The sequence below is a fragment of the Taudactylus pleione genome, unplaced genomic scaffold (genome assembly GCF_031769625.1).
Source record: "Taudactylus pleione unplaced genomic scaffold, aTauple2 ptg000037l, whole genome shotgun sequence".
Taxonomy (NCBI): Eukaryota; Metazoa; Chordata; class Amphibia; order Anura; family Myobatrachidae; genus Taudactylus; species Taudactylus pleione.
Window position 1 is genome coordinate 12,965,541 of NW_028284439.1, and position 12,502 is coordinate 12,978,042.

General features: G+C 43.9%; 1 protein-coding gene across 2 annotated transcripts in view; it reads right to left on the reverse strand.

The window, feature by feature from the left end:
- TNFSF10 (TNF superfamily member 10) overlaps positions 1-12,502 on the reverse strand; it is a 79,017-nt gene that overhangs the window by 44,553 nt on the left and 21,962 nt on the right. For both annotated transcript variants that reach the window (XM_088452332.1, XM_088452333.1), the window contains exon 4: positions 10,116-10,229. In XM_088452332.1, coding sequence (XP_088308458.1) covers positions 10,116-10,229 — 114 coding nt within the window. The remainder of the gene's footprint in view (positions 1-10,115; positions 10,230-12,502) is intronic.

Sequence of the window (12,502 nt, forward strand, 5' to 3'; positions counted from 1 at the left end):
TTTAAATATTGAATCTGAGTTACCAGAGGTGTAGAGAGGCTGGCCGGGCCTTGGTGAAGGAGGGGGGCATGGCCTAATCACGGGAGGCGTGGCCACACCTTTGGATTTAAAAAATAAATACATTTTTGCAGGGCTGGGCTGCTGTGATTTAAGAGGAAGGTGCCCCTGTGAGTTACACCTTGCTCCATACCATATTTGTGGCTCTGAACTGTATGATGACTCTTTTCTGTTCTAGCTCATACCTATTTTTTTAGTGGCAAGCAATTACCATCTTTATGTATACTTATGAAGGTACATGACCTATATAGATGTATTATTGCATAATGTGTTTTTGATGCAAAGTTATACTATGTCCTATACCATATTTATTGGATAATCACTGACCTGTTTTATGACTCCCTTTGGCTTGTATTATATCTTTATGTTTAGTGGCTGACATGACAATCTATGTGGAATATGCTGGACTGAACAATTATCCCTTTATTATTTACCTAATATTTTCACCCTTTCAGATCACGATACACATCGGTATCTGATGGTTTGGTTTCTCTGGACTGCACCTACAGACCAGAATTTATCAGATGATATAAACACCTTGATATTATTAGAGTTATTTATTTTCTCAGATGACCACATTTACTAATCACATATAATTTGCCTGTTTGTTTTTATTTTGATGTTATATATTGTATCTTTGTGTGTCTAGATTACCATGTCACATTTTAATACACATCAATAAATGTTATGTTCTATATAATAGTAGTGTGTATACCCAGTATTCTGCCTCTGATTCTTCTCTAGTTCTCCCATAACTCAAAATCTTAGGGCCATATCCCATTAGCCGTGATAACCCCCTTTTCTCCGATTATTTTTCATTTGTGAAAACTTTTCTCCAAAAATGGTTATCGGACAACCTAATTACCTGCTGCTTTCGCGGGTGTGAAATCTACATTGGAGTTATCGCAGTTCTCTATTCGGGACCACTAGAACAGGTGATAAGTTGTGAAAAACCCCTATATTTGGATAAAAATTTTGGGACTTAGGGCCTGATTCATTACGGATTGCTATTGCGATCGCAGCTACGATTACGCACACATGTCTGCTGCGAAATTATGCTAATGTTTGCAACCGCTCAGCCAGCATAGAGACGCTCACTACCGCTTTCTCACATCCGTAAGGCCTTGCAGTCCTGTGTATACATCGATAATATCGGCCCCTCACGCAGAATTACAGCAGGTCTGACCTATCTCGGAAATTGCAACTCTTGTCGCATGCATTGAGTACTCAAGCTGCATATGCCGTCACAGTGGCTAATTTATGCACGCCCATGCAACGGCGTTAAAACGGACATTCACTTCTGGGTTTTTCCGACCATTTCCCTGTCACCACCCCCAAACGCTGATGTCCCGTCACTCACTCTGCGATGGCTTTCTATCTGCATGCGTGATCACAGTGCGATCGCAATGCTAACGTGCACAATGCAAACCTGCCAGTAATGACATGTCATTTTTGGGGTGAAAAAGTAAAAAGTGTTGGAAAATGGGTTTAAAGTAGTGGGACAGGTATATGAGGGTGCTGTATGGATGGGACAGGTGTTTTAAACATTGCAGGTGTTTGTGAGCAAATGGTCGATTGTCATTGGCTCCCATACATTACCAGATTTTCATTCCAACCAGCCAGATTGGACAGATATCTGACAGAAAATTGTATAGTGTATGCCCAGCATAAGTCATGACCTGAGCACATGGCTTTCAAATACTCAGGCGCTTAAACTATTGGGCAATCAATATGGTTAGATAACTGTCAGCAGCCACCATACAAGCTGGGGGAAACTGGAAACCCCAACAGAAAAAATATATATATAAAGACAAACTAAGAGGATGAGGCGCTAGTCAGTTAGATTATTTATTTAAAGCAGAAACATACATATCATAAAATAGGACACTGAAAAGAGTTCCCTAACAGATAATATAACAATGTGCAATAAAATCGCCCCTAAATACACCTTCTTGTTTAATAAGCAGCACTAGAATAGATAATTGATAAATCAAAGAATTTTCAAATGTAGCTCAGCAAGTTAATATCATTCCACTGGTAGCATCACGTGAAATGCAAGAAAAACAAGTTAGGTAATTTATTTATATATATATATATATATATATATATATATATATATATTCGTTGTTAATATATGCACTTATCGGAGGTTATCTAAGTAGTAACAGTTGCATTCAGGCATCCAGTTAGGTGTTCATCATCCAAATCACTCCAGATACAAGTCACCCATTAATTGAAGCATGAAAGGGTGTATTAATTATATTATAGTTCGTTATATATACATCCATACCTTTTAGGCATATGAAGAGGTCTTTTCCTCTACAAAAATATATGTATATATCAGTTTCTCGATACTGATATATAACTATGGAATCTTTCCCCGTATGTGGGTAATGCTTTGGGATATAGACATACAGAATAAATATATGAGTGAATGTGATACCGCTTTTATACCTAAATTCCGGGTCTGACCCGGAGGTTGGAACAGGGTTCCAAACCGGATCAGACCTGGAATTTAGCTGCGGTGCCGACCCAGGATAATCCTGAGTTGGCATGGTTCACACCAGAGCCTGGTCTGCAGTGACCCAGCTCTTCCGGCGTGGAAGTGGATGCTTGGAGGTTACGTCATCTCCAAGTGCCACTGAAGCCGGCCAATCGGCCAGCATGCGGCCTGCTCCAGGTCATCGTGACCCGGATCACAGTGTTTATACAGCAGGGTTTCATGGGTCATTCCCGTGTTAAACCCTGCAAGTTACCTGGGTGGGATTGCCGGGTCACTCGACCCGAGAGTCCAACCCTGTGCCCTTTTACACCAAGAAGCTACCTGGGTTAACCCTGCAATAACCCAGGTTTTAGCTCTGGTATAAAAGGGGTATTACAAAACTATGACAGAATAAAACAAAATAAAATAAAACAAAGTAAAGCAAGCATAACAGGATATCTGGATAAAGTTATTACTTTGGTTGTGACGACATGATCTGGTTCCTTTTTTGGGCAATCTATAAGTAAGTGAAAGTAGAGTAGCCTATATGTATGCTAATAAATGTAGGATTACTAATTAAATAGGCATATCTATATATGTTTGTGTAATGCTTTTAAATTGTGTTAGAATAAGTGTTTATCACACCTATTTTAGATATGTGTATTGACATCTGAGCATATTACTATGTAGCAGCTTTAGAAACAATTACAATGTAATGAGCTGGAAATTGATGCTCAAATTACCAGCACTACTGTACATCAATACTATGTATGCATCATGGCTTTACAAAAGGAGAGAGAGACAGAAGACTTTGGAGAAGTACTAGACACGCATAACATCATGTCTTAGAATGTGATCTGAGAACGAGAAGCACGGAATGTGCGCATGAGCGAAACATTGGTGATAGTATGGACCATACTAGAGGTACGCATGCGCTCAATCCTGTTGCTATGAACAGCTGATGAGAGTAATAGCACCACTGCATATATGGTTGAGCTTATTTCCCCTTCATGCTAGGAACCTGGAAGCGATGTGAGTAAGGGCGGAAGTGCAGTTCATGTCCATTAAGGCCACCTAAAGAAGAAAGTTGCCCCTTGTGGGCTTGCTGAGCTCGCCACGCTTCAGGCAAGGTTATATTGATGTGAGTGCATGCGGAAGTGCAGTTCATGCCCATTAAGGCCACCTAAAGAAGAAAGTTGCCCCTCGTGGGCTCGCTGTGCTCGCCACGCTTCAGGCAAGATTATATTCCCCTTCTATGCCCACTTGGATGGTAGGGAATGATGTTGGACAGTAACTGATGACATCAGGGTCCTCTCCGTGAAGGGGATTTAGACATTACCCATCATATATAGCGGGGACTGCTAATGCCGAACACACTTCCTGATGAAGCCACCGATGGGCTACTAATGAGGAGAAATGCGTTAAATGAGAGTACTCTTTTTACAGTGAGGATTTGTGACTGCAGTTGAAAATAGCATGGATCACCGGGACACGCAGAAATACCTCTATGTTGAAATACAGCTCTGAACTGGTCTTCATTCTGAGGCAACAACAGAGGTTCCCAGAATAGAGTATCTGGATTTAAAAATTCCAGTGGGGTAAGCCCAAAGGGGATTGAGGGGTCTATTTACTAAGCAGTGTTAGGAGACAGAGTGAAAAGTGATAAGGTGCCAGCCAATCAGCTCCTAACTGCCATCTCACAGGCTGTGTTTGAAAAATGACAGTTGGGAGCTGATTGGCTGGTACCTTATCACTTTTCACTCTGTCTCCTAACACTGCTTAGTAAATAGACCCCTGAGTAATAGTAAAGTGTAGCTTTTTAATGCATGCATGCTTTTCTTCCCAAACTCTCCCTAAACACTATCTGTGCATACCTCTGGCTTGCTTGATATATAACTTTCAGTCTGCTTAATACAGCTTGTTTCACTGTGCATACAGCTTCCTTGCTACTATATTATGTACTAACTATTGGAAGAGACTGCTCACCAATGAACAAACTGTAATATTATTAATACACCCTTTCATGCTTCAATTATTGGGATACTTGTATCTGGAGTGATTTGGATGATGAACACCTAAATTGGATGCCTGAATGCAACTGTTACTTCTAATTAGATAACCTCAGATAAGTGCATATATTAACAATGATACATATACTGTATATATAAAATTACCTAATTTGTTTTTCTTGCGTTGCACGTTATGCTACCAGTGGAATGATATTAACTTGCTGACCTACATTTGAAAATTCTTATCAATTATCTATTCTAGTGCTGCTTATTAAACAAGGTGTATTTAGGGGCGGTTTTATTGCACATTGTTATATTATCTGTGAGGGAACTCTTTAAAGAGTCCTATTTTACGATATGTATGTATCTATTTTAGATAAATAAGATGACTAGTGCTTCATCCTTTTAGATTGTCTTTCAAATACTTGAGTGCTAAGCACAAAACTCTGCAGTGGATGTTATATGTGATGCAGTTCAGATGTTGCCCAAACTTTGGGCTCCAACCATCTCTTGTACAAAAATATGCTTTCTGCTTTTCCAAACATCTTTCAAATGCACTATCCAGCTATGGCTCTCGTCTAGCCAAGTGTCAGATACACCCACCATATTTATTTCTAGACTGTAAGCTATCATGGTCCGGACCCTGTAACTGTCATGTTTCTCATCTATTCTCACAATGTTTTGTCATTTGCACACTGTCCATCCATTCTCTAACTGTATGATTATCACATGATTTGCACATGTTATATATTGTATTATTATACTTGTTCTGCAAAATTACACACATCCTGTCTTGATGCGCAACTGTTCTCACATGACTTGACAGTAAAAAGGCCGACAAGCAATAGGTCTACACCAGATGGTCGACAGACAACGACCATCCAGTCGACATGGATGTACGGTAGGTCGACAGGTACGAAAGGTCAACGTGGTGAAAAGGTCGACATATGGATGATCGACACAAAAAATGGTCGCCACATTTTTTACATTTTTTTTTTACCCTAACTGTCCCTCCTAGTGCCTGACCCTAACCGTCGGGATAAGTGCCTAACCCTAACCCTCCGGTAAGTGCCTAACGATAACCCATGTAACCCTTTTTGTACCTATCCTCCTAAATCCATGTTGACATTTTGCATGTTGACCTTTTGCACCTGTCGACCTTTTGCCTCTGTCGATACACTGACTGTCGACCATCTGGTGTCGACCTATTGCTTGTCTACCTCTTTACTGTTGATCTTTCATTCTCCAACCCATTCTAAATATATAAAAAAGACTTACGTTTTTGACGAGACTTTTTTCAGTTTTAAAACTTTTCAAATAAAAGTAGTTAAGTTTATTTCCATATTTCTGTGTGTGCATTTTTTTCCTGTTTTTATAAAGGGCAGGCGCCTTATGAGGGCAGATGCAAACGTTCACTTGGATACTTTGCATGCTGCACACGTACTCGTCGTTTCTATATTTACAATGCACTTTAGAGTTGGCCTACTGTAGATGGTGGAAATGGGTCAGCACAAATATAAGTCAGAGGCATCCACAACATGCTGTAATACAGGGATTCTCACACTACCCCAGCAGGATATGAGTGTTATAGTTGGGTTAGCGGCCTCTCGTACATTAATGTTTTGTTTTCCAGTTAATGACTGCAAATGATTACACATATTTAGACTTTTTGCAAACTAAGTTTATTTCTCAAAAAAAAAAAAGCTTGACTGGAAACCCACCAAGAATTTTTGGGTTTACTAAAATAATGTGAAAATGGGTGTTTTCACTCCCTTTTCACATTACTTTAGTATCACATGAATTTACTAGAGGGCATTAGGAGTAGAATTTGCAAAATTCTATCTCCAAACCAGTGGTATAACTAAGGTCTTTGACGTCCAGGGCAAGAAAAATAACGGTGCCCCCACTGTGCGCATGGCCACATGCCACAAGGGGCATGGCCACTGAAAAATGGGGGCATGTCAACGTGACATGCCACCATTTCTCGTCACTCTGGGAACATTCCTTTCCACTCCATAGGCACTTTAATGCTCCCAGTAGTAGTGCCCCTTATGCAATGCCTCCAGTAGTACTGCCCTCTGTAGTGACCCTTTTGCAGTGCCCCCAGTACTAGTGCCCACTTATGCAATACCCCCAGTAGTAGTGCCCCTTATGCAGTGCCCTCAGTGGTGCCCCATTAGTGCCCCTTATACATTGTCCCCAGTAGTGCCTATTATGTAGTGCCCCTTATGCAGTGCCCCCAGTAGTGCCCCCAGAAGTGCCCCTTATACAGTGCCCCATAGTGTCCCTTATATAGTGCCCCTTATACAGTGCCCCCAGAAGTGCCCCTTAAGTAGTGTCCCAATAATACCCCTTATACAGTGCCCTCATTAGTGCCCCTTATGCAGTGCCCCTTATACAGTGCCCCCAGTAGTGCCCCTTGTACAAAGCCCCCAATAGAAGTGCCCCTTACACATAAAACACACAGATACACAAAACTATCCTTACCCGAATGTCCGTTCCCGTACTGATTCACTGTCAGTGAATGTACTACTCGGCGCCGATGTGTTTGTTCTAGTGTGTAGAAAGTGTTTTGCAGCGGACCGAACTGACCTGGATGGTGTCCAGCAGCGCCCCACCCATCCCTGGGTCCAACAGTGCCCAGAGCCCCCTTAGTTACGCCACTGCTCTAAACCCTAATGATCACATATTTTTATTGTGCAAGTCGCATTTCCCATACAGGGGTGTATCTATGCATCCGGGCGCTCCTGGCAAAGTAATGGACTGGCGCCCCCTCCCCCCATAATTTCAGGAAGTGCCCCCCAGTAGTAGTCCCCTCTATGCAGTGCCCCCAGTAGTAGTCCCCTCTATGCAGTGCCCCCAGTAGTAATCCACCCTATGCAGTGCCCCAGTAGTAGTCCCCCTATACAGTGCCCCCAGTAGTAGTTCACCCTATGCAGTGCCCCCAGTAGTAGTCCTCCGATACAGTGCCCCCAGTAGTAGTCCCCCTATACATTGCCCCCAGTAGTAGTCCCCCCTATACAGTGCCCCCAGTAGTAATCCACCCTATACAGTGCCCCCACTAGTAGTCCCCCCTATGCATTGCCCCCAGTAGTAGTCCCCCTATACAGTGCCCCCAGTACAAGTCCCCTTATACAGTGCCCCCAGTATCGGCCAACCCCCACTTAACGTGCCCAAAGTAGCAGCCCCCACAATATAGTGCTCCCAGTAGCGTCCATCCCCCCCATAACGTGCCCCCAGTAGCGGCCACTCCCTATACAGTGCCCCTTAGTAGCCACACTCCCCCACTGTGCTGTGCCAGAAAAAAAAGCAACTGATCCCCGCTCCTGCTGACGACCGCTGCTGTCCACTCCTCTGGGCACGCTCTAGCTCTGCACTATGGGGTGGGAGAGACGTCATGACGTCTCTCCCATCACCTGCTGCGGGGGGGAGCTCCAGTCGGCTCCCTCCGTGGATGCCTGTCTGACTCTCATTGGCTGGCTGCTATAACAAACAGACAGCCGCCGCAGTGAGAGTGGTCTGCCCTACACTTGGGGCCTGGGGGACTAGCGAGGTAGTCCACTCATTGGCTGCTGGTGGTACTGCTGAACGGCGCCCACCCTTTGGTTGGCGCCCCTGACGAGTGCCATCATGGCCAATGGGTAAATACGCCCCTGTTCCCATACTTGTAATGGGAAATGTGATCTGCCCAGATTTACTAAAAATATATTGTGAAAAAATACAAGGGGAAGCCCTGTGATAATTATGCCATCTGGAGATGGCGTTATCCAGGGTTTCTCCTGGTTCCCCGACTCCTGCTCTGCTTTAACAGGCAGAGCAAAGTCGGGAGCTGCCCCCCTGTGATCAGCTGTGTTTTCTACTCAAAATAGACCATGAGCTGCTCACTGCAAAAAAAAAAAAAAGTTATCTGCATCCAGGGACCAATGACGGTGCTCCGGTGATGTCCTCTGGGGCTCCGGTCCGGCTCCTGCACTGTGACCCTGGTCAGCCATTAGACCAGCTGACTGGAGCCCCAGAGGGCATCACTAGACCACCGATAACCGAGGTAAGTGTAAGCTGAGCGGGGAGCGGGGAAGGGGGGGGGGGGGGAGGGTTGCAGTATGCATGCACAGACACGTTCTCCCTGTACTGTTTCCTAAAAATACAGAGCGAAGTGTGCAGATGGAATTCGTAGAGACAGAGCTTTATATCAAGCTCTGTCCCTGGGCGGGATGTACGAAGCTTCGCGATGCGGTACATCCCCTCTGTCTTTGGGTACATACTGAGGTTCATTACTGCAGTATGTACTAAGAATATCACAAAGGACAGCTCTCCCGATAAGAGCTGTCCTTTGCGTCACAGTGACTTCCAGGTTAAACACCCAGAAGTCACTCTTGCGTCCTTTTGCGCATGCGCAGAATGACGTGGGCTGTGGGGGGGTGATGGGAGCGGGAGCCTCCCAGCCTTGAGCGTCCCTATAAGAAAAACTTCAGGTGGCGTTACCCATCGGGACGAAGCACCGGAGTGCATTGCATTCCAGGTGCTTAGTACATTTGGGGGAATTCGGTAAGACCCCCGAAAACTGCATTTTCGGGGGGTTTTACTGCATTTTTACCTTTATTACATCCCGTCCCCTGCATGCGGATGTTAGTACATCCATGTGATATTTCCTAAATTTGCAATGCGAATTTAGTCGGAATTATCACACTACAACTGCATTTTAAATGCAGATTGTAGTAAATAGGGGCATAAGTCACACATTTTCCGTGGCCTTTCAAATGAGAGGCGCTTAAAAGACTTCTAAAGCCGTGTGCACTAAATGGGCTTCCCATTCTACAGTCCCGTAATAAATCTTATTCTTTTGACAATTTTTCAAGTTGGTTGCCTTCCAAAATTACAGAGGAACTGTAATTTATTTATTTATTTTCTACTAAATCAAGCATCTAATTATTATCTCCTGACATTAAAAATTTCTACACAGGGATAACCCCATACATCCACTGAAAGGGGGGCTTGTTAGCATCAGAGTATTACAACTGAAGTGACCACTAACACCAGGGTTGTGCCTAGCACTTCTGAAGCACTAGGCCAAATTTGCTTCAATTGGCACCCACACAAAAGTGCCAACCCATTAAACAGCCCCCCTCAGATTAGGGCATAAATTGGTATGCTTATATGATCTAGGACAGGGGTCTTCAAACTTGGCCCTCCAGCTGCTGTGGAACTACACATCCCAGCATGCACTGCCACCTTTTTGATATAACAGCATGCTAAAACTACGTGCAGTGCATGCTGGGATGTGTAGTTCCACAGCATCTGGAGGGCCAAGTTTGAAGACCCCTGATCTAGGATATAGTCCAAAAACAAAAGGGATGTTTAACTGGAAGTTGTAGTAGCCAGGATTAAATCTGTGTGTATAGATTTACCACATATTATTACATCAGTCCTAACAGACCTCCTTCATCCCACAGCTGTAGTTAATCAGCACATCTGTAAAGTCAGGACCAATGGTTAGCCTTGAAAACTGGTTTGAGAAAACACATAAGTATACAATATTTCTGTATAAATGTATAAAGCTAATATCATACTTTGCAAGGAATTTAGGGCTTTCCCGTTACTCCCAGTGACATGGGCAGCAATCAGTTGTCCGGAATATGCTTGTTTCCCAGCAGCAGCGAGTGGAGGGATTTCTGCAACTTTGTCTGGAGGAAAAGTAACAATAAAAATAGTTATTAAGTATTGCTGTATGACATGATTTATTTAGATTCTGTGTTCTCCACAATGCAGAAAAAAAAATTAACAGTTTTATATTTTATGACCCAAAAATGATGGCACTGAATGTACTGTAAAGGGAGCATGCAATCACAGTAAGGTCTCTGACAAAGCTGTGGGGGGAGCCATGGGGAAACACGCCAGGCTTTGCTGTTTTTCACCTATGGGAATCAAGGTTAATATCCGTCCAGCAAACCTAACACTTCTTTATTACTTATTATCACTACCACAGTGGGCTGGACTGCTTTACAACTAACCCCAACAATACAATATTGGCTGTTTGGGACGCACTGCCGGCTTTATACAGCACAAGGTGAGCTCACTATCGGGAGACTCAGGACATCAGTGTTCTTCCCCCCGAGCAGTGAGCAGTATGGTTATTGCCATTACCCGACTGGACGTCTCCTGTGACTCTGGGCCTGATTCAGAGCCGAACGCTCTGAACAGAGCGCTCGCTCTGAATCAGGGCCCTCCTCCATGAAAATGGAGCGTCCTTCTGGACGCTCGCATAGCTGTGGGTGACCACCCACAGCTTATGCGAGCGTCCATGATGATGGTCGCGATGGTCAAGACCATCGCGACCATCGGGCTTGCGACGGAGACCCTGCGGTAGGGTCTCGCTGCCGCAAGCCCTGTGATAGAGCCAAAATCATTCCCACTGACATCACTAGTGATGTCAGTGGGGCCGGCTTCAGACGGTAGGCGTTCCCATGGGAACGCCTCCGTCTGGCAGCCACGCCCCCGGCACGCCCACCAAAGGGGGCGTGCTGTCAATCAACATCGACAGCATGCCCCCTTTGGTGCGAGACCCGTAGCGACGGAGAGCCCGTCACTATCCGGGTCTCGCGCATGCTCCCTCCGTCGTGCGCATGCGCAGTGGGGCAACATCGACCCACTTGCGAGCGTCCTGCGCTCGCGAGCGGGTCTGAATGACCCCCTCTGAGCAGTGCTGGAGCTGCTCGTTACAGGAGTGTGGAACATGGAGCTACCGGGCATAGTGTGGATTTACACATTTGGGAGACTTTTGGTTCTAAACAAACTGCAAGCATTCTAGGAGACCTCCGACGAGGGGGGCATTTGTTTTGGACTCCACCTTGTATGTGCTACTCCTTACTGGTAAAAATATATTTGCTCCTTAGTCATTTAAAGATAAGTCGTTTAAATCACTGGCAATTGATAACATTTTTATATGTATTTGATTCCTGTTTTTATATGTTACATGCTAATTGCTTTGAATATTAAAATTGTTACAGATTCTAAAACAGTCTCTATATTATATTTGTATTAGCTCTGTGTACTACTTTTGTGGTGGTTTATTTTCATGTTTATAACATTTTGAGGCTTAACACCCCTCACCATAGCTGCTATTGTTAATTTAGTAATTTAATTGCTTAGCGCCTATAGGGATTTTTCTCTTTTCTATCCCTAACTCTAACTGCAGCCTAACCGTAACCCTAATTGCATCTGTCGACATTCATTTTGAACATGTTGACACCAACATTGTAGATTTCGACATGTTATCTGCCGACATTCTAAACATGAATATGTGCTATTATAGGTAAGTCCTGAATAAATGTATATAATGTATCAGTATAACCGATGTTAGGGATCAACCTGATGATGAGGTTCACCATGGCATGGTAGTGGGCATACATTTTTTGGCCAAACATACTTGAGAACCTTATTTAAACTAAATGTTAATTGTTAGAGTTTATAATAAATGTTTTGAGGCTCAGTATTCTTAGTGCTTAGAGCAGGCCTGGCCAAGCCGTGGCTCAACAGCTGTTGTGAAACTACAAGTCCCAGCATGTCCTGCTACAGTTTTGCTATTAGGGAATGCTAAAACGGTTGCAGGGCATGCTGGGACTTGTAGTTTCACAACAGCTGGAGAGCCACAGGTTGGCCAGGCCTGGCTTAGAGTGTGGACCTGCATTTTCTTTTATCTGCATGGTACTACAAGTCTCAGCATGGTAGCACCTCTTATTATATTTAAAATTAGGATGTGCAGCCCAGCCCCCTCCTCCTTTTTCCTCTGCATGTGTGTATTTAATATACACTTGAAGGTGAGGCTCATTCTGCTGGATTAGCACCCTTCTTACCTGCCCTTAGGTGATTTTAATTAGTATAGGTCCTAGCATTGCAGTCTACACATTGGAATAGGCACTATTATAGGTAAGTTTTGGACAAATTTATTTAATGTGTC